Consider the following 22,882-nt stretch of genomic DNA (forward strand, 5'->3'; position numbering starts at 1 on the left):
ACTATATGAATTTAAAGATTTAGACGTCCTAATTATTCGTTATGTGTAAATAATAAAGAAAAAATACAAAATAAAATACTAGATTCCCTAAAAGTAATCAAAATATATATTTTACTTTGGGGTTTAGATAAACATTGATAACTTGCCTAAGTTCCTAGCTAGAACACAAAATTATTTCTTTATTACATTATGTTTTACCTTTATTATGTCTAGCTACAAGTTAAGAGGAACTAAACCAAATTAACAGTAGAAACGATCTATTTACATAACAATATGAAACAAACAAAATTACTGCTTAAAATCTAATACTTTTTAAGTGAATAAATGCCAAATATGCGGAAGAATGAACCAATAAACATTTATTAAATTGACTTTTATCTTAATTATTGGTTAAAAAGCTTACCTATTTAAAATATTTTTAACGAGACAAAACCAACAATAACTTTAAATCAATGTAACTCACAATAACTGCTCTATTATGTAGATTTTTAAAACAAGTTATTTCTATATAATAAATACATATGAAAGATGTATTTGAACGACTGATAAATCTATTTCAAATGGATATTATTCAATATAAAAGGGTTTAAAATGGATACACATAGTTTTTAATAAAATGTTTGACTAGAATTTTTTAAATAATTTATAGAACCTGATTTAATTTGTTATAATTTATGCTACTTTTAGCTTAAATTCTCAAGCATTTTGCATTAATCACAGTAGATGAGACCCATAATACAATAACCTTATACAGGCAAGTCAAACGGTGTAATAAAGCTAATTTGATTCAAGATAGATTATTACTTCTCAGGATATTGAGACATTTAGAAAAAACAATTTCAATGATGCTTTATGCCCTACTTAGAATGGCTCTCTACTATATACGGGCAATATTTATAAGTTCTACCACAATTGAATGAAAATGTGATTTTTTACACATTTTATCTAAGAAAGAGGTTATAAAGTAATGGCATAATATTCAGAAAATTTTTGATATTTTTTTATTGAAGTCTACTAAAATGAAATGACGGGGTGGAGGGAAATGAGATCTGTTTTTATTAAACTGTTACTAACTCCGACCTAAACTAGGTCTCATGTAAAAGAGCGTTTCTTACTATATACCTTATAAACAATAATAATATGCATTTGATGCTACGAGATGCTGTCGAAAACTAAGCATTTGCAAGCAAATTGCATCTTGATATCTGTATTTAAAAAGAAGATATTGACAAAAATAATAATAAATACGTAAAAATATGTCGTTTCTCGATTACTGTTAATTACTAATTTCTTTTTCATACTTTAGAATTCTCATAATCAAGAGCCCTACCGATACAGTACTTTAACAACGAGGTAGTTATGGCTTATTTATTTCTATTTTTGTGATTATCTTCAGTTTGGACAAAGACATCAACGTATTGCTTAATTATTACTTTGGTCTATTAGCCATACTGTTGCATTTAACATTATTGAAACGCTCATTTAAACAAGACCTAGCTCATTTAATTTTGATTACTCAATCCAGAGATTTGAATACAAACAGATCTAACCTTCCATTATCGCTTTATTTTAGCATATAAAAAAAAAATCCGTAGTGTGCATGTCTGAACTTTGCTGTCGAGACTGACCAAACTTGTAGTTTCTTGTAAAAAGTAAGTCTCTTAAAGAAAAAATGGGTGACTACTTTCAATTTGTGACCGTTCTAGGAACTTGAAATTAATTTCCCTCATTATTTCTTATATCCTTTGGTAATACATTTCTTTCTGCAAGTCATACGGCTAATATTGCACTAGGTACAGCCGAGAGCGATTCCAATAATACAAAATACCTCATAATACGAATTAATTTATCGCAATTAAGTATAAAATAAAAATTGGAATTAATAATAATCTGATCGCTATTAATAGTAAAATTAATATAACCCCACCATTTTTGCCTTTCGATTTGAAATTCTTCAGATTACAACTTATGTACCCATTTTAAACCTAACTAGATAAAACTCTCATCGTAAAATCACAATAACAAGAAAGCTGGAATATCCTCAGTCGACCTCTTCAAAGGTGACCTTCTTAAGCGCGTTCTAGTTAGAGGTTAAGGCCGTAAGTTGTTCGAGGAAAGCCCGTGGAGTGAGAACGTGCGACGATCCGATAATCACTTCCCAGTTCTTTACGGCGTTGGTAACTTCGTAAGCGCAACGGATTTCGGAGAAACACACGCCGCCGACGATGAAGACTATTAGACGCGGCACGTTTTTTACAGTCGGTTGGCTTCGGTCTTTGTGCCAATGGCCGTAACGTGCGCTGAAAAGAATCACTTATATTATATAAATTCTTTGGAAGTATTGAAAAAAGTTAATTAAAAAAGAACTTTTGTTATGTCTGAATTTAATTAGGTAGATTTGATTAATGACTCTTATCTTTTAAGATGCTTTTTATTTTAATTCTGCCAGGACACTCTGCAAATGTTTTTTTTTTTAAGGAAACTCAATTATTTACTACGTCTTCTTGGAGTATTCAAATTAATTTGAGTCCAATTCTGTTTTCTGTTGTTTTGTTGATTTGTCGTTTTAAGACAGACAGAGAAGATATTTATTTTGTTCTTTACATACTCGTCTGGTTATTTTTTATATAAATTTTACCTAGGTCATTTGTTCATCGTTTTCTCTTATTTTTCTTTCCACTTGCCCATAACTATGTGTTCTTATACATTTTCCCATCAAATAATTACTATATTTTCTCCTCCCTTATTACCTCCAGGAAAACTAATGCATGCGAACTGATAAGTTTTTTTTTAAATGGTCCAAAAATTGACCTATTTTTTACAATTTTCTTATTCATTGTTTGTATCGAATTGTATCAGTTGTAAAATATAAATTGCTGATCAGTTATAAACAATGACCAATAAATTGTTGTTCATTTCTTATAGTAAAAGTCAAAGGTAAAAGGTATATTAACTAATGAAAAGTATTATAAATTAGATGAGTATCTCCTGGATGCTCTCAGATTGAATTTGGTTAATATAAGTAGGTGAGTAGCTTTGTAATTTTTATGATATCTGCAGGTTTTTCTTTGCTATGTGTATGTCTTGTGTTTTGTTTAGCGTTGTCTAAAAGAATTATATTCCTTCAGATAATAAAGCATATTTTGAATTTAACTTGACTTTAATAAAAAACCCAATTGCGAAAGAAAATCTAAGTACTTAAACCTTAGGTAAAATTGAAGTTTAGAGTGCCTTTTTGATAAAAAAAAGTTTGGAAAAAAATGGTGTTTTAGAAAATTTTGTACTTTTTGTTGATGAATTCTCCGCTCATCGCTTATAACTTTGATACTATTGAATTGTATATTTTATTTTAAACAGATTATGTAAATAAAAACATGGTTAAAAAATGAATAACTTAATTTGTGTGTTTATTTAATCAATAGAATTATTAAAAAAATATGGGTGTTAAGAGATTCAATGTAAACTAGATATATTAATACACAATTTATTGAAATAGGTAGGAAGCATCTGCCATTTTGGATGGTTAAAAACAAGGATTACAGAATCAATATACTAATGATAAAAGACGTTGGAAATTGTTGGAATTATGGAAACAGGTCGTTAAAAATCCATGAAGATTCAGTCTTTAAGAAAGAAGTTAAGAAGGTTTTTGTTAAGTTAAAAAAGCTTCTCATACGTGTATTGTGACTAATTAAATAGGATCTCAATATTTAATAATTCATCAAAAATTTTACAGTTCATATGTAAGTAGTTCTTGAAATCATTGTAATATTTTAATGGCAATTCTCTTAATAACTTTGGGTGGGTACATTTATCTAATTTTTTTATTCAGCTTTTCATATTTTTTCTAGTTTTGCTTCATTCTAATATTAGCACAGGTATAGCGTCCATAACTAAAGCTTTTTTATATTATCAATTAGTTTAACAGAAAGAAGCCAAGGTAAAGCTTTTAACATGTTAAACATCCAGGTTTGTATTTAATTTTAGGAATTATCTAGTAATTATATCAGCTACATTTTGTAAATTAATATGTTAATGCTAAGTCGTTTCCAATCAGGCTCTTTTTACCATGATAATTGCTATAGAGAAAAAAGCAGTTGATTGTTTATGTAAATATAATGTAAATCAGAGGAATTCATCTAGGCAACATTTTGTGGTTCAATTGTTAGCTGTAATATGCCTGCTTAATTGGGTAACTTCCATATTTATTTTTTTTAATCCTGATCGCCCTTGCTCTTTAAATTTCCAGCACCACATTGGTTAAAAAATCACTTAAGTTATTTGAAAGGTTCACAAAAGTTAAAGGATCGCAAAATTTGCTTAATCCTTTCAGACACACTTTTTTGTTGTATTAAAATAGTCCTTTGATTTTGTTTTAACTTTTATTCAGTTTACGCGAATTTTATTTATTTGTTTTTGGTACTGCAATTTTAAAATTTAGGTTTAGTGCAATTTTTGCTCATCTTTTTCTTTTTATATTCATTATCTCTTTTTTTGTTATGAAAATTTGTAAACATACCTTATAAAGTTTCACTTAATGGGGCGTACATTTATGCTTTATCAACAAGGCACTTTTTAATTTGAACTAAAGCTTTTATATTTTAAATAATATTTTATTAAACATTTTATAATAATTAAAAAACCAAATATTTTGTAATAGCTAAACTTGAAATACAACAAAGAGAAAGTCATTGATCGACTTACCTAGCAGGTGGATGATATCCAGTACTCTGAGCACGACCCGCCAAATAAGGAAAATGTTTTTGATCAAGTTTATCCTCGATGCAATCCTCCATTATATCTTTAACTACTGGGGTCCAACGCGACATTTGATACGTCTGCTCATTAATTCTTTCTTTACGTGGTACCGTGTACGTTTTCTTTCGGTTACCCTGAAAAATAATAAACGTAAATACTTATTAATTTGATTTACTTTTCCAACAAAAACTTACATCATTAATTACGTTAACCCCCAAGAATCCCAGATTGGCAATAGTTTGTTTTTGGGAAATTTGCGCGTGGGTGGCAAGTTTTTGCAAGTTCTCCTCAGTAATGCCGTTCTTTGTCATCGCATATAAGGCAATAATACGCATTTTATCATACTGATCGGTTATTTTCGCATCGAGCAAAATGGGCACAATATTTCGCATGTGGTCTTTGATTTTTTCACCTTCTGCATCAGAGCCCATTGCCAAGTCTTGTTCAACTTTGCAAAGTTTATCAACGTACCCCTGATACTGTTTCATACAGTCTTCTGCAAGCTGCAAGTGCGTTGCATACTTCGAAAGTTCTTTTTGATATTGGGGCATTTTCTTGATCATGGTTGAAAGATCTTTCATGGATTGCTTATCGCTAGCTGTCATCCTTTTTGAATCTGTGAATTTTTTTAAATTCTTAGTGACGCTTTGGGAGACCACCGCGATATGCTGATGGCGTAGCTCGACCCACATGTCGTCATTTTCATCCAGGAGAACTTCTTTTTTAACACCAGCAGAAGCTTCATACCTAAAAACCCGAAATAATCATATTTAGAACCAAGAGATCTTTTTAAAACCTTACTCATAAACATCGTTCTGAATATTTAACAAATCGTACGCCATGGCTTGAAAAGTAAGCTCATGTAATAAAGGAGACACACAGTCGAAGCCACGATCAAGGATTAAAAGTTGCGATCGAGCTTTTTCTGGACCTTCTCCCATTGTTGGCTCATCAGCTTTATAGGCATCGAGTTTTTGCTGGATTAACTGTGCTAATTCCACATTTTTATCCCAGTCACTACAAAACAAAATCTTTAGAAATGTAATTATAATAATTTAAAGTTAAATACCTTCTATATCGAACAGAAGGATATTCTCCGAGTGTAGCACATAAAGTAGCAATTTGTTCGGCCATGCGCTCTAGATTAGCAGTATATTTTGTAGAGTAGGCAGGATTGTAGTAGCATTGAAATGTCTCTGCGCAATCCAGTGAAAATACCTATAATTTGACAATGACTTCATACTTTCTATTAATTCAAAAGAAGTTCCTCTAGGTATTAGTATAGCATGCACTATATAATATAAAGAATAATGCAAAGCGATTGTGTGCAACATATACAATTACATCAAAGCAACATTGTGTTCTATAAAAGGACAGTGTACTAGCTGTTTAAAAATTAAAATTACACTTCCACTAGTTTTCCAAATAAGGACCTATCGGCAATTAAGTGCTACTAGATATTTTACTATATCTCCACGAAAATGCAAAAAAACACCAAAAATCAAAGTGAAATAAAAAAAGGGGAATTCCAATAAGAATTGTATAAGTAGAAACTGTTTATTTGTTGTATGCTATGTACATGAAAAATACTACTACACAAAGACTACAGACACACCTGAGATTCATATGGCAGAAAGGCAATGTTGATCTCCTTAAGGGTTTTTATTTTCTTGGCTGCACAAGATTTGCACAGTTCATTGAATAATTCCTCTGGGCATACTATATTTAAGTACATAAACATATAAATTTAGCATTTTAGAAATATTAAACAATAAAAACTTGATAAAAATAAAATTTATTGGATGGTTAAAATGAAGTCAGAATCATTCTTGAATTATCTAAGGCAACAAAGAAAGGACCCAACACCAACTATATAACAGAAGACAAATATTTTTGTTAAAGAAGGCCAAGCAATCATTGGTTAGTAGCATATAAATGAAATAACTACCTGAGCTTCATTGGGAATAAAAGCTATGTTGATTTCTTTTAAGGTTTTTATGTATTTGGCTACTGAATGTTGGCATAAGTCGTTAAATAAGTTGTCTGGGCATGCTACAAATAAGGACAAAAGAAACTTAAAATAAAATAAAAAAACTTATTTGACCTTAAAAAACCTCAGTGTAATGACTCATATACATACCTTCTGTGAAAAAGACATGTGCAGCTTTATACATAATATGCTTAATCCCATCAAAATCTCTCATAAGAGCCTCCACTGACTCTTTTGATGGAGTGATTAAGTAAACTGCCTCCATTGTGGGAAGAGGCTCTCTGGTTTTAAAAATGTCCTCAACCACTGATATTAAAAATCATATTTAGTTACAATAACATAAATATTTATTTATTTATTTACTTACAAGTTATGCCCTCAGCAGAAATATCATGCATTTTACAGCAGGCAGAAATCATTCTCATGGCCAATTTGTCGACCACCAACACCCTCCATTCCAAATTTTTTGCACCGGCTGGCCCATTCTTTTTTGAGGGAGGCTTGTATTTGATGACCTCATTCATAATTTCTAAATTTAAAATGGTAAGATTTTCATTAAAGAGGATCGATTTTTAGTAAGGAAATTAGGGTGATATAATGGTATATAAGTGATATCAACTATAGAAATATGGAGAGTAAGGACTGAAATCTATTTATTGGCATTAATGTAAATTTTTAAGACTGCAATAACTCTAACAATCATTTGTCGCTATATAGAGTGCTGAAATCTTTTAATTTAAGTTTGCATGTAGATCAACCTACTCGCATCACTGCTAATTCAGCATCACTTTTAGATTATGTTTGCTCTACGCTCTGTGAAACGCAGGTTGCATGTAGAATTATAAATGCCGTGTTGTCTGATCATGTTCCTTTCCTCTAAGTGAAAAAAACTGTACCTCAAGAAAAAAAAGTGCGGAACGTTGTTCACTAGAAAAAATTTCTGTAAATTTAAAGAATGTTGTAATTCAATAGACTGGAATGGTACCATACTTGACAACGGTGATCCTTTTGAGAGTTTCCATTCAACTTTAGTGGATGTTTTTGAGTCAACTTTCCCCATGATGACAATTAGGGAAAAAAGGAGAAGACCCTGGTATAGCAGGGGTCTCTTAATTTCTGGTAAAAATCTTCGGTGTTTGCACTCCATAAGAAAGTTTGCGCTAGACAACTCCAGATTCATATCCTACTTTAATAGATATCGCAAAATTTACCGCGATACAGTGAATTTGGCAAAAAACTTATACTACTCAAGTAAAATAAACCAATCAAGAAATAAGTCTAGAGTCTTGGAAAATTGTTAATGACTTACGAGGCGAACGTGGGAACCCTTCTGTTTCTAATAGCACGGTGTCGGCCGAAACACTCAATCATTTTTTCCAGGGTGTTGCTTTGGGTCTATCAATATTATTGCCTTAGTCTATTAGAGATCCGCGCTCATACTTACACAACATTAAGGTGCCTGAAACATTTTTCTTTAGACCAACAGATTCTAGTGAAATAATGGAAGCTCTATCCTCAATGAAAAATAAGATCTCCTCTGGATGGGATGGGCTGTCACTAAAGGTCCTAATAGCGCTACCGCTACCAACCCTTGATTCTTTGGCTGAGGTGATAAATGTTTCACTTTCAAGTAGGTCCTTTCCACATCTACTCAAGGATGCCTTGATTATACCATTATTTAAGGGTGGAAACTATGATGACCCATCAAATATCAGACCTGTAGCCCTGCTTCCCACCCTTGGCAAGCTTGTAGAGAGATTGGTAAAAACTAGGATGATGGAATTTCTGAAACGGCATAATGTTCTTAACCATCAGCAATTTGGATTCCGGACAAAACTGGGTACATCTGATGCTATTTTCAATTTTTTTGAGTCTGTACATGGGGTTGAACGCTTGGGAGAGTGCGGCGGCGGTGTTCTGTGACTTATCTAAGGCGTTTGACTGTGTAAGTCACAGAAGCTAGAAACCTATGGATTCAGAGGAGTTGCTCTTGACTGGTTTCGTTCTTACCTATCTGGAAGAACACAAAGGGTATTCTTTGACAATGATATGTCATCCCGTCTGGATATGAATGCGGATGTACCCCATGGTTCTGTTCTTGGACCAATATTGTTCCTGCTATATGTCAATGATATCTCTCAAATTCCAATTAGGGGCAAATTTACTATCTTTGTGGATGATACAACATTACTTTGGCATGACACTGACACCAAGAAGTTAAAGAATATTGTTGATGAAGATTTAATTCTTGTAAAGTCATGGTGTGAATCTAATAGATTAACTTTTAATATTTCTAAAACTAATATTTTAACTTTTAAATGTAACCTTGGAACTGTCACTTTGCAAAATGAAACAATAAGTCCTTCTGAAACATGCAAATTTTTGGGCCTGACGATTGATAAGCAATTAAAATTTGAAAATCATATCTCCTCTTTAATAGGGAAGTTAACATCCAACTGTTATGCTATTAGAGTAATAACACATTCTCTGGGACTTGATGTGGCTAAAATTGCCTACCATGCTCTTATTGAGTCTCATCTAAGATATGGTATTGTGTTTTGGGGTGTGTGCTCTCAGTATTTGTTCAGCTCTCTATTTATTTTGCAAAAAAGAGCCATACAGTACATGTGTGCAGCTCCCTTTCATAGCCCCTGTAGGCCATTATTTTTAAAACACTCTGTTCTGACATTGCCATGCCTTTTTATTTTAGAGACTGTTTGTCTTATACACAAAAAATATTGCCATCAGCTTAGCCCCCCCTCCTCAGGTTACAATCTCTGAACAACCTTCTCTTTACCTCTGCCTATCCCAAAAAGTGAGCAGATTAAGTCCTCTTTTGTGTACGGGGGCAGAAGGCTTTTTAACCACCTACCCCTTTATATAAGGCTAATAAATTGTGAAAAATGTTTTAGGAAAAATATAAAGAAACTTTTGCTTGCTAAAGCATGTTATTCTCTAAACGAGCTTTTAAATACAATTTTTTGACAGTGAAGAGTTTTGCGCAGCGTAATGTGACTTCTTACTACCTTTTCTTTGGGTGCTTTCTATATTCTATGTATGTAAGAATTGTTAAATTTTTTATATTTTTGTAAAAGATTATGTTGTCAACTATCTTTAAGGTTTTATATAATGCTTTGTTAACAACAGATGATGTTACGTAACAATAAAGCTATTTTTTTTTTGGAATTGGAAGAGTTGTTCTCCCCTGATCTCAAAAGAATCTAATAATGTTGAAAAGTAAATATTCTTATAAGAAAAACTTAGTAAGAAATTGTGATTATAAATGCATATGCCTTTAGATAAAAACTTTATGGTCTAGTTCTCTGTTTTAACTTTACTTAGCAAAATGAAACTTAATTGATTAACTAATAACAATTCCTACAAATTTGAACACAGGTTTACAACACCTTAACTCAATAGATAGCATAAATTAAATAACAAATTTAGTAGACACTTGGTGCATATTCAATTTGTGTATTTTATAGTTAATAGTAACCCCCAAAAAGTTAATATGTTCAAGATTACACAGGTTTAATTGAGTAGTAATGTCTCTAATTAGTAATTATTCAAAATAGTTTTTCTCTTAATAATAACAAAAAATTAATTTTGAGCACACCAATTGCCTTTTTATGAGGGAATTTTTAAATCATTTAAGTTATAGGTATAAACTTTTGCCCTAAATGGCATTGCATTTCAAGAAATTATGAGCTATTCTACATAGAATTAATTGTAGATAAAACTATTTAACATACTATAGGTGTTTGCAATAATGAAAATATGAAATAAGTAGTTACAATTGTTTGGAATTATCTCAGGCTCGACAGGTATTACACCAATAAAATCACATCTTAAGTTATGGGTAAAAAAAAAACAAAAAAACAAATTTTACATCATGTATCTGGAACTATAAAGCCAACCCAGGGTTTTCTGAAAACTTCACTTAAAATTATGGGAAAATAGGGAATTAAATTCTTGGAAAATAGGATCTAGGTCCTAAGTCCAAAATTTCATTTTACAATAATAAGCACATTTCTTTTTCAGTTATATAAATTCTGGAAAATTTGTTTTCTGATACTTTTATAGTTGGATTGGGTTAAGTTAGAATTAAACACATTTTAAGCCTTTTCTCATCATTTAAGTGTGATTTTCAGGAAAGTTGCTAAACTAGACCTTTGCCCTACTCTGTGTTAATAAGTTGACATTATATCATAATTGATGCTAACACTATCACACTGATTAAAGGCATTTTTAAGTATTTTTTTGTTAATTATTTTAATCTTAAATTATGTGATGATGAAGACATATTTTATGGGAATTCCGGATCTGGAAATATATTGACGTTCATGACGTCATGTTGCTGAGTTAATGAATGAATCAGTGGGATGGTAAAATGAATCAAATAAGAATTAGTCATTTAATTGGAATTTAACGGATATGTTACTTAGGGGGTCTTCTATACTATCGTGCATGTTTTGCTAAAAATTGTCGATTTCCCAACGTTTTAAAATTAAAAGTTAAAAACGGCATTCAGAAATTGATTTATCGATTGAAAAAAAAAATGGTAGTGAAACACCTACTAAACCAATTTACTTACTTTGACCGACTTGGCCTTTTAGCGCCATATTCGTTTATCGAAGAAAAACTTAGTTTATATATAATTAGCCCTTTATTAGAATTAATTCAATAATATTTTGTTTCTTTTGGATATTTATTTTTCTACCCCAATTTGAACTACTTTTCACTGACAGCAATTTGACATTATGGCAAGTGACAGGCCACACTTTGACAATCAAATTTTGTGCTTACACGTAAAAAAGCATTGTTTAGACGTTAAACATTAATTTAGTTGATTGTGAAAAGAATAATATAAAAATATATAAATTAAATTTTTTTCGCTTCTTAAAAACCATAATTTCATGTTAAAAATAAATATTTTATTCCGTTCCGGTTGATATACGAGTCATCGAAATCTACCCTAAACACAGGTATCGATCAGCTGTTTTTTGACAACTGTATGTAAACAGTTTTCTGTTATTCAAGAAAATTATGTTTCCATTTCCCAGTTTTCTGGCATATGGCAGTTAATAAGTGAAAAAGTGTATTTTTAAGACGACGGATAACTAAGATGTTTTCCGCTATTAAGAGACTTACTAGTAAGGGAGATGGAGGATCCGGTTCGGCCAGTGGCCTTAAAAGCCCCAATGTTCAAGCCATGTCCTCATCTTTGCAAAGAAAATTTGCAAAAGGGGTTCAATATAATAGTAAGTTACTAATGGTTTTATATAGAAATAACTAAGCTTATTATCATTATTTTGGTGTACAACTGGTAATAAATACACAGGATCAAACCCATTATGAAACAAGGAACAACCAATGTTTTGCTTAATTCATTATTTTGATTCAAATCATCAAATTTAAAGCAACTAACTCTTGGACAAAATCCCAACAACTAAAGTTTATTATTGGCTCAATACAAGTTCGCATAGAAAAAGATATAAATCCATATTCAATTCTTATAGTCTGCCATTGTAGGTAACTTCTTGTAGTCCTTGCAATTACATTGCATTGTAGTACTCCTAATTCTCTCAACATCTCATCCCTAAAACTGGATAAACTTGAGTTTTTTATTGAATGATTTTTTTCCAAGAAAACACAAACCACTAAAAAAAATTGTATTTTGTTATTTTATTGTTAATACATTAAATACTAAATTGATTTTTTTCTGTGTAATAAATGAATACACTACGACCTATTTTATACAGGTGTATTTCCTTAAATTCTTATCTCACTGTGGAAAAAAATTTACAGTATTTTAAAGCATATTACCTATGACCTGTCAGAGGGATTTGTTGAAATATTGATTTGCTTTCAAATTCTAGACTTTAAGAGGAAATGCTACATTTATCCATATTATCTAAATTATAATAAAACAAAATATGGTAAGTATACTCAAAAAATCTTTTAAAAAAGTGAGTTTCAAGAAAAACACTCATTTATATTGTGCACAAGTCTTTCAATACAGAATGTTACATTGTGTACTCTTATTATAATTCTGCAATATACTTATAATTCTGTACTTTTTTTAATGTCTGGAGAATAAGCAAACATTTAAGCAACAAATAAAAAAAAAATGATTTTTTTATATCCAAAGGTGGTGTAACCCCTTAAACATACAATAAGAATAAGATCTGCCTTTTTAATTTCTTTTTTCGATATTTCTCCAGCTTAGTGTTTTTAATATGCATGTAATGGATGCATATTTAACATAATTATCACTGTTTTATTTTGCAAACTTTGTATCTTTTGAATATTTTGAGGGAAAAAGCTGTGATGTATAAAATGTGGTAAAATGTATCAAAAATCCACATTCTAGTCCAATATGAGACAATACTAGAAATTCTAGAGAAAATGTTAACTTAAGATCTAATACTAAGATCACACAAGTATTTTATTTCACTGATATCATAGAAAATGATTTGTGTACCAAGACAGACCCATAAATTTTTTACTAATGAATCATACCTGATACCTAATACTATACTGATAAGTATGCCAGTTCTTTGAAAATTATTTGAATGCTTATTGTTTTTTTTTAATAAATATTTATTCATGACTTAAAATCAAATTACAAAAATCTGGCACTGTGGCCTTAGACATATTTAAATATAACAAAGATGGCAATTTTTAAATTATAATAACAAAAGCTTTAATTCTTTGTTTTTTTTTTTGTTTAACTATCCTTGTTTTTCCAGAAAGTCTTTAGGTTACCATACACTAACTTCTTCATTTGTCTTTTCAAACATACTACAGTATTTGGTATAAAATTATATATTCTTATATGCTGGTAAACCTGAGAGTCCTTTTTTTGTATATGCAGAGTTAGTTATATTATGTGTTCATAGTGTTAAAGTTGTTGAATTTTTAAGAATGAGAATTCTGTGTACAGGCTTTCACTAGGTGTAAAGTACTTTTTATTAAATATAGTTATCACTTTGTTGTTTAATCTTTTATTTTAAGTCTTTTTCACAGGTACCTTGATAACATGGGATCAGGAACCTTAGATGTAGTTCATCTAAGCTGTTATATAAAAGATATTTTAAGTCTTTATTTAACATATAATTGCACCTTCTTATTGCAAACAACATTGGTTTTTTCTATAATGCTGTTGTCATGTACATTCCATGTTAAATTTTGTGTAATGCCAAGATATTTAATTGGTTTACATTTTTTAACACTCACAAGTCATTTATTTTTATTATAGGATTTACATATTTGTTTTTTTGCTTTATAACCATATTTAGGTTAAAATATTTAAGCCTGATTATACATAGCCAATCATAATACTTTTTTAGCTCAGTATTTAATATTTTATCAACTTCTGTTTGAGTAACACCTGAAAAGACTTCCACTGTGTCATCACATTTTAAATACTTGACTTTTAATCCTACATGCTCTTAACATGTAACAAATATTGTAGAGGTCCCAATTGTTTGTAATTTTTACTGAATAGTTATTATAAGGCTACAAGAGAAATAGTGGACTAATCTTTACTTTCATAAATGGGAGATAATAGGCGAAAAGAGATTGAACAGAATTTTGAGACTTAAGACATGACTTCTTTTTCTCATTTATGTGAATGATCTGCCACAACTGCAGGTAACTGGCAAATTTACATTGTTTGCCGATGATACCACCATCCTCTGGCACAACTCTGATGTTTCTCAAATGGAGGCCAATATACATGCAGATTTGTTAAAAATAAAAGATTGGTTAAATGCAAATTTTTTGACATTTAATGTTTCCAAAACAAATATCCTTAATTTTAAATGTAATACAAATGATATATGTTTAAATAATGAAACCATCACCATGCCACCGTTCAGTAAGTTTTTGGATCTTTCCATAGACAAGTTCCTTAAATTTGAAGACCATATTGTGAATGTATGTAGAAAAGTCTCATCAGGCTGCTACGCCATAAGGGTTATTGCCACCAATCTTAATTTCACCATCGCCAGATCTGCATACTTCGCAATTATCGAGTCGCACCTTCGATATGGAATTTGCTTTTGGGGTTCATGTTCAAATTCACTTTTTAGTTCAGTGTTTGTACTCCAGAAAAGGGCCATTAGATATCTATGTGGGGCCAAGCCTCGTGACTCATGTCGCCCGCTTTAAAAGTCATAATATTTTAACCCTGTGTTGTATTTTTATTTTGGAAACAGTTTGCTTAGTTTTTAGAAAATATAAATAGGAACTCCACTTAGGAAGCCACTATAATACGCGACAAAATTATTTGTTGAGGCAACCCATTCCTCATTTTGAACTCGTCCGTAGCTCTATCATATATGGAGGTAGAAAGCTGTTTAATAAACTTCCACTAGAAATAAGACAACTTAAGACTGAAAAAAGCCTACGTACAAGGACGAAAATATTTCAGCAAAAGCGTACTATAGTTTAGGTGAATTTTTTAATGATTAGCATTTAAGTATTTTTCAAAGTTTTATATCATTTTATACTTTGTCTACAACTTCTATGTTTATATTGACAATAAAGCATTTTTGAGTTTGAGTTAAGTCTTTGAGCCAACTATTAACAGGGTTGGCCAGAAAGACTCATACTTTGTAATCAGAAGTAAAACATTTTATAATTATAGTCTGTCATATCTTAGTCTTATTTAATAATTATGACATGACACTCCCTTTTTAATTTTTAACCTCAGGGCTTTGTATATCCCTTCTATTATTCCCAATGGGTTGGGCACATAAAAGGTCGCACCTTGATATTAAACAACTGGCCACCCCATTTTTTATTATTATTTGCCTGCAACTGACCTTTTTTCTATGTAAATCAAATTATAACTGAATAAATTATGAATTTTTAGTGAAAATCATCATCAAAGGTGACAGAAATGTTGGCAAAACCTGCCTATTTAATAGGTTACAAGGAAAAAAGTTCATTGAAGAGTATATTCCAACAGATGAGATCCAGGTTACTTCCATACAGTGGAACTACAAGGCAACAGATGATGTGGTAAAAGTAGAAGTTTGGGATGTTGTTGATAAAGGTTGATTGGAAATTTATAATTCTTTCCTTAATAAAAATATTGTTAATTTAGGCAAAAAAAAGAAAAGGTTTGATGGACTAAAACTAGAAAACTCTCAGCTAGAAATGCCTGAAGAAGCAGCTTTAGATGCGGAATTTCTTGACGTTTATAAGGGCACCAATGGTGTTATTATGGTGCTGGATTTGACTAAAAGTTGGACATTTGATTATGTCCAGAGAGAACTACCAAAAGTACCTGGTAATAACATCATGTTTTTTTGTTAACAAAATGACATTTTCACTAATTTTAGGTCATATTCCGGTAATAATTATATCTAACCATTGTGATATGTCACATCACAGGACTGTGACAACTGATCATATTACTTATTATATTGAGTCAATTGCTAGGTAAATATTTCTAATAAATATTATATATTTTTATATAACTGAAATAATTTTAGCACTAGATCTGCCCAGATAAGGCATACAGAAGCCTCAATGAGAAATGGATTTGGTCTAAAGTACTTACACAAGTTCTTTAACTTACCTTTTCTGCAGCTACAAAAAGAATCCTTACTAAAACAAATAGAGAGAAATGAATCTGAAACCAAAGCCACTAGTCAGGTAAAGACCTCCAAAATGCACCATCACATAGTCTTATGGAACCTTTTAGGAATTGGATATGTTTGCCGAATCAGATGAAGCTAATTATGCCAAATTTCTGGATAATTTGGTAAAAAAACGACGAGAAGTCGCAGATTCAAATGCAAACATTCCGCCACCACTGTTAGAACCGCCCTTAATTCCGGGAGCTGCTGGAGATATGAAAAGATCACAGAGCTGCTCTATTGTTATTGGGGCAGGTATTAAGATTTTGATTCTTTTGATTTGAACTATTTATTAATTTAAATCGTCAAAGGTAAACCAATTCCCTATGGAAATATATCTCAAGCCTTTACAAAAGCAGCTGTAACACCTCAAGTACCTAAAAGTATAAGCACTGGAGGCATATTGGTAAAGACACAGGAAAAAGACACTATAGATGGTATGCCCGATTTGAGGAAACTGGATATTAACCCGATAACTTCTGTAGATGAATTTTGTCCAGACGGAGGTCATTTAGGAGGATTTTTGGATGACGTACAGTATCATGCCCAAGGGCCTTCTAGGACAGTGGAGAACATTGAATCAGATTCGTAAGTGTTCATGGTATAATTTCCAGATAATATCTGTTAAGTTTGAATTTACAGTGATACAGATACTGGAAATCCTTTGGTGTCAGAACTGCAAGAAGATTTTGATCCAGATGATGTTCCCGTGTCTAGACCTATGAAGGTAGTTAAGAAAATTGATCCTTTCTGTCATGTGCCTGTTAGGGCAGGAAAGTCGGATGGAAGCAGTGAAATGGATGTAAGATAAACGGATTGACACAAGAAAATAAATTTTAAGTTATTATTGTTTTCTTTTGAAGGTTGAAAAGACTATTCCGGAAGATTACGACATGAAACATACAAACGACGAGTTTGACTCCACAATAAACTCAGAAATTTCTGAGCTGACCTCTGACGTATATGATGGCTGGGTGGCTCCTGATACCAAGTGGCGAAGGTCACCAGAAGGTTTGTTTTAATTTTTTATTCACACAAATAAAAATCTTTTTACGAATAATAAATTTAGGGGGAGAAGATACCTCCATGGTGAGTCAAGTCTACGACAATAGTGCCAATAACAGTGCCATTTATGATGACAGCGTATCGGTGACGTCTTCGAATGTTCACATGGAACTGTTAACATCCAGAAAATCGCCAAGTTCTGGCAATAATAGTAACGAGAGCGAGAGTGAAGGAACACACGTTTCTAACTCGGCTAGAAAGGAAAAGAAACATAGAGAAAAGGTGAGCTTTTAAAAGTTTAAGGTTATACCTCAATAAGGATAAAATATTTTTTATTCTTCATTTTATTAGTTTTTTATGATAGATCTGTTTTATTTTAAAATACATATGAGTTGCTTTCATCAAACAGTAGGTTTTTGGGAATTACATTTGACTGTGATAGAATGGAATTCCCATATACTTTATAAGTATTATTTAAGAAACAAATAGTTGGTATGCCTTAAAAAATTGCTTATTTATTGAAAAATTATTTTTCTATATTTATTTATCTTTATTAACGATATTAACCAATTTACAAAAGAAAAAACTTAAATTTAAGTAGCAAAACTACAAAATAAAAATAAAAGCACTTAAGTACCAAAATATAATATTATAAATTGATATTTTTAAAAGAACTTTGGAATGTACAGTTGAAAACATGTTGGTCCAATCCATACAAATCATACGAAATCTGCATTCTAGTAATTAGAATATGCTGGTCGAAAGTATTTTTATATCTCTCTATTTCCATGAAAGTAAAGTCTACTCAATAAATAATTACAATCAATAGGTTTATTCAGTAATTTAAAAATAAGTCATAAATTAGCCTTAGTCATCTTATCTTGAACATTTCTATCGATAACATACACAAATTGATTTATACTCAGTATGTTCATTAATTTTAGGAACTTTAGGTTTAAAGGAACAATTGGTTAAAAATTTCTCTTGTACTCTTTCAATGGCATCAATATGAGATTTATAACAGGGAGACCAAACAGGGCAAACATACTTCAAACCAGATCGTACCAATGAACAAAACAAAGCTTTAGGTACAGAACATGAAAAATCACCACTAAATCTTGATATAAAACCTAAACTTCTATATGCGCTTTGTATGGATTTTTCAATATGTGGTACAAATGATAATTTGCCATCTAAAATAACGACAAGATCTTTTAGCTCCGTTACACAGTAGAACCTATGCTGTAATTAAACAAAATTGGATAGCGTGATCTAGAAAAAGAAATCGAATTACACTTTAATACATTTAATTCTAAAGGATTTAGATTACACCATTCACAAAAACTCGAAGTCCTTCTGCAATAACTGATATTGACAAATGGATTTTGTCAATGTCATTTATTGTGTGTGTTATCGCGTCAGTGAACAGCTAAAAACAATTTAAGATCATTAGCAAATAACAAGAAACCACAATCTTTTATGAATATAGAAATATCATTAGTAAATAGGTTAAAGAGGACGGACCCAAATGACATCCATCATTGAGGAACACCAGAAGGCACAGGAATCTTTCAGTTTTGCACTCTCAAGCAAGTAACTCCCTAGCTAGGAAATTATATTTAAGCCAAAACCCAACCATGCAACATTCTTTTCGACTTCAACAACTTCGCAAACATAAAAGCAAAATCCCTTGTCAACCTGTAAACTTCAAAAGCACTTAAGAGACAGTCCTGATAAGAAATGAGGTTGGTAACAGTAGAATGACCCGTTTGAAAACCGTGTTGATGTTCACTAATTTGGTCTTTACATTGCTAAGTTAGTTCCTTTGTTACCATTATATCTAAGAGTCTGGGTAGAGTTTGCTGTATACAGACTCCTGGGTAATTGGTGACATCACTCAGATCGCCAGCATTAAATATGGTTTATCATATAGAATCAAGCATTTACGACCTCTTCCAAAAAGTAGGAAAAACACCCATCTTCAATGATATTAAATAAATTAAACACTGGTTTAGCTAGAGTACTAACGCACTTATTAAGTAACAATGCAGGTAAACTATCAGGATGAATAGAGGTATTGCATTTTAAATTAAGGATTTCACAATAGATCCACTAAACAAATATGCATAGTTTACTTTTCATTGCTCTTTAAGATTGACATAATAACAGGAATTTGATATGATATATCAGAATAAAAACTAATCTTTCTAGTTTGGCATTTGGCAAACAATTTAAATTAAAAATTCCTCTATATATAGAAAATAGAAATAAAAATTTAGCATCTATGAAACCACAAAAATAAGTCTTTTCTAATTTAACCGATATCGTATCTCTCGTAGTGGCATCACTTAAAATGGATACTGTAAGTATAGATGCTTTGTATTGAGGAAATAATGAATGGGTCATGTCGTTTTCGATCCTAACATTCCTTTATTTCCAGGGTGAAAAGAAAGATAAACAAAAAAAGAAAAAATCAAAAACGAAACCCAAAGACGAGGACAAAGAAAAAAGTGAAAAAAAGAAAAAACGCAAATCCCGAACAGAGTCGTCGCCGCGTGACGAACTCGAAGAGTTTTTGAATGGCTCCAGCAGTCCGCCTGTTGATGCCGCATACGAAGCCATTTAATTCAAGGTAATTAGTTATGAGGAATTTCATTATGTATTTTTATACTTTACTTTTTTATTAATATATCTTCTTGTTAAAATTACGAAATTTAGGTATGCCAAATTTTAATCAGAGCAAATGTCGATAATAAGCATTTTACACATCTCTTGATAATAAGATTTTTCCAAGTTTTCTTACTGAACTTTAAATATATTCTATATACATTCACAGATATACTAAAGTGTCTCTAAAAGTTCTTACAACATTTTACCAGATATAGAGTGAGAAACTTCACTTGTCTTCTATTGCTTACAACTTACTGATCTTATTCCGACAAGGAGGTACTTTTTATCTTGATTAATAAAGAGTTTAATTTAAAAAAAATGCAATTAAGTCACTCAATTTAGAGCTCATAACCAAATCAAGCCACCTATTAATGCATTATATCAACAAACAAATAAAACTGAAACTAACTTTAAACTTTACTTTTAATTTATTTTTTGATAGTAAGCGTGAAAGTATGTTTTTGAAGTTTGATGTGCTCTAAATTAAAGAAAACACGTGTAGCCATACTATTAAATTTGTTTTAAGCCACTCTATAGCTGGTTTATAAAGAACTTTGAGAGGCATCCTGTATTTCCCAATTCTATTCTTCTAATTTTCATTTTTCTAATTACCGAAATAAAAAATATATATATCATGAGGCCTAAAAGCCTTTTTTGGCGCTGATTAGTCAAAAGCATCCATTATTCTAAATTGCGCTTATTGATGTCGAAATATTAACTGTACGCGGGCGAGTGATTGTTTATTTGTTAAATTATTATATTTGTTAGTTAATTATTATATATTGTGATTAATTATAGATAAAAATTACTATTTGTTACATGTTTATAATCTTTACCAAAAATATTGGAAATATATGACATGCTTAACTAATTAGTCAAGTGCATTAATAACTCACTTACTTTTTTTTACTACCGCAGGAAACATTAAAGAAAAGACCAAATTGCGTTACACATAAGTGCGTAAAAAAATACCAATGCCAAAACATGTTGAATGGCAGGTAAAAGGAGTACAGGCCTTAGAAAAATATTACAGACCATATGTTTTCGAAGATACTGGAAAACGGCTTTAAAACTAAAATAACTAAATTCATTGACCAATTTATTAAGTTTAAACCCTATCAGTATTTTTTTGAGAAAAACAGTAGGACTACTGTCCTAGTATAGTATATTCTTGGGCCTAATGAATCTGATTACCAATATACTTGTTTAGGATAATATAATCATTGGTATTTTTATTGATCTGCGTGAGGCCCATGTTTATAAAATGTTTTTCTCATATTTTTTTACAAGGAATCGCCCATTGAAATATCTCCGTCTATTTTTCGAACACCCTGTATATAGTGGAAAGGATCTTATTAAACTAGGTCACATAATAAATCACGATTTAAATCTTTATCGATATCACGATTTTAATTATAAATGACTTCTTGCAAAATAACTTACAGATAAATGTAGACAAGACGAGAAATATCTGGTATTTAAGCAAAAGAATAAAACAATCATGTAATGCGGAATGATTTTTAAAATAACTAAAAATATGGAAAAATATAATAACAGAGATGCTCTGGCTAATGAAATTCATAGGCTTAATAACCCGTCAACTTGACAATATCTATTTAAATGCTGTGGAAAAAAATGTTTTAATTAATCCCATATCTGCAGCTTTTTTAATCATTTACCTCAGAATAATAAAGATTCTAATACAATTCATAAATTTGCTTAACAAATTAAGGACTATTATAGATATTTCTTAGGCTTGGGATGTAAATGAAAATATTGTTCCCGATACCATAGGCATTGCTTGGCAACCATCTTTAAATAAGTAATTTGCGTAGCTGTAATAAATAATGTCATAACGCATATTTACGTAGTTATACACTGTGTCCCATTTTGGATGCAATTGCGGTGTATCTCTTTAATATTTTAAGATATAGCTTTGTGGTTTTCGCGACCCTGTATCACTTTTTTCTAGAACTTTTAAAGCCATAAACAGAAATATTCCAACTACTTTTTTTCCTTAAAAACAGGGCGAAAACGACAATGTTTACTTTTGAAGATATTATTATTTCTCAGGTCCTGTATAAGACAGAAGAAAAATTAAAACTGCTCATAATAGATATTTTTACATAGAAGTCAGTGGTACTTAGTCACTTATATCTGTTATAAGCAGTTTTATTTTTTTTCTATCTTATACAGGGCCTGAGAAATAATAACATCTCCAAAAGTGTACGCCCTTTTCGTTTTCGACCTGTATTTCAAGAAAAAAAGTAGTTGGAATATTTCTGTTTATGGCTTTCAGCTTTACAAAAAAGTGATACAGAGTCGCGAAAACCTCAAAGCTATACCTTAAAAAAATGACAGAGATACCCTGCAATCTCATCTAAAATGGGACACAGTGTACATTGTCTGGAAGGTATGTGCAATCCTGCAAGTCAAAATCCGTTTCTAAATTTTTTATTGGAACTTGTGCATTTTTTCCAATAAATACTCAAATTTCACACTTAATGGGTAATTCAGCGCAAGTTACAATTAATCTAAATAAAAGTTAATTTTTAACAGTTCCCAATAAAACGTGAAGTAACTCGATTTAAAGGACGGTAGAGGCACTCAACAAAAAGTTCCCGATAACCATACACAAATTAGTCACGAGAGCAGATGCTAAGCAACTAGAGATTAAAAGACACCTTTCGTATGAAATAACTTTTCTTTATAACCAAACCAATTTAAAAATCTAACTGGATTGATGTGAGGATTTGAACCTGGGACCTTTTGCATGCAAATTGGACACCCCGCACCGTAACAATTA

General features: G+C 31.0%; 2 protein-coding genes across 3 annotated transcripts; one reads left to right on the plus strand and one right to left on the minus strand.

The window, feature by feature from the left end:
- Nucleotides 1-310: 310 nt before the first annotated feature.
- Nucleotides 311-11,499, minus strand: LOC126736450 (protein ROP). 2 transcript variants are annotated; one of them, XM_050440797.1, is made up of 9 exons: nt 11,343-11,499; nt 7,116-7,277; nt 6,899-7,054; nt 6,374-6,477; nt 5,828-5,976; nt 5,560-5,775; nt 4,953-5,505; nt 4,705-4,892; nt 311-2,300 (listed from the first exon to the last, which is right to left on the minus strand). In XM_050440797.1, the coding sequence occupies exons 1-9, from the start codon at nt 11,368-11,370 to the stop codon at nt 2,081-2,083; spliced, it is 1,776 nt and encodes a 591-aa protein (XP_050296754.1). In that variant the 5' UTR covers nt 11,371-11,499; the 3' UTR covers nt 311-2,080. The 2 variants fall into 2 exon arrangements, with proteins under 2 accessions (XP_050296754.1, XP_050296753.1); XM_050440796.1 differs by lacking the exon at nt 6,374-6,477 and adding an exon at nt 6,707-6,810 and having other exon boundaries at nt 312-2,300.
- Nucleotides 11,500-11,719: 220 nt separating this feature from the next.
- Nucleotides 11,720-20,950, plus strand: LOC126736535 (rab-like protein 6). The gene is made up of 11 exons (XM_050440928.1): nt 11,720-12,009; nt 15,630-15,812; nt 15,864-16,049; nt 16,102-16,201; nt 16,255-16,417; nt 16,467-16,656; nt 16,713-16,989; nt 17,044-17,203; nt 17,265-17,412; nt 17,471-17,688; nt 19,847-20,950. Exons 1-11 carry the CDS (start codon nt 11,874-11,876, stop codon nt 20,030-20,032), a joined length of 1,947 nt encoding a protein of 648 aa, XP_050296885.1. The 5' UTR covers nt 11,720-11,873; the 3' UTR covers nt 20,033-20,950.
- The last annotated feature ends 1,932 nt before the right edge of the window (nt 20,951-22,882 follow it).

The sequence above is a fragment of the Anthonomus grandis genome, chromosome 5 (assembly GCF_022605725.1).
Source record: "Anthonomus grandis grandis chromosome 5, icAntGran1.3, whole genome shotgun sequence".
Classification (NCBI taxonomy): domain Eukaryota; kingdom Metazoa; phylum Arthropoda; class Insecta; order Coleoptera; family Curculionidae; genus Anthonomus; species Anthonomus grandis.

Coding starts and splice junctions, on each gene's coding strand:
- LOC126736535 (XM_050440928.1), top strand. CDS start 11,874: ATGTTTTCCGCTATTAAGAGACTTACTAGTAAGGGAGATGGAGGATCC. Junction 15,813..15,863: donor TTGGGATGTTGTTGATAAAG/GTTGATTGGAAA, acceptor TTGTTAATTTAG/GCAAAAAAAAGAAAAGGTTT. Junction 16,657..16,712: donor CTCTATTGTTATTGGGGCAG/GTATTAAGATTT, acceptor AAATCGTCAAAG/GTAAACCAATTCCCTATGGA.
- LOC126736450 (XM_050440797.1), bottom strand. CDS start 11,370: ATGGCGCTAAAAGGCCAAGTCGGTCAAA. Junction 5,506..5,559: donor ATTCAGAACGATGTTTATGA/GTAAGGTTTTAA, acceptor TCGGGTTTTTAG/GTATGAAGCTTCTGCTGGTG. Junction 2,301..4,704: donor GGATATCATCCACCTGCTAG/GTAAGTCGATCA, acceptor GATTCTTTTCAG/CGCACGTTACGGCCATTGGC.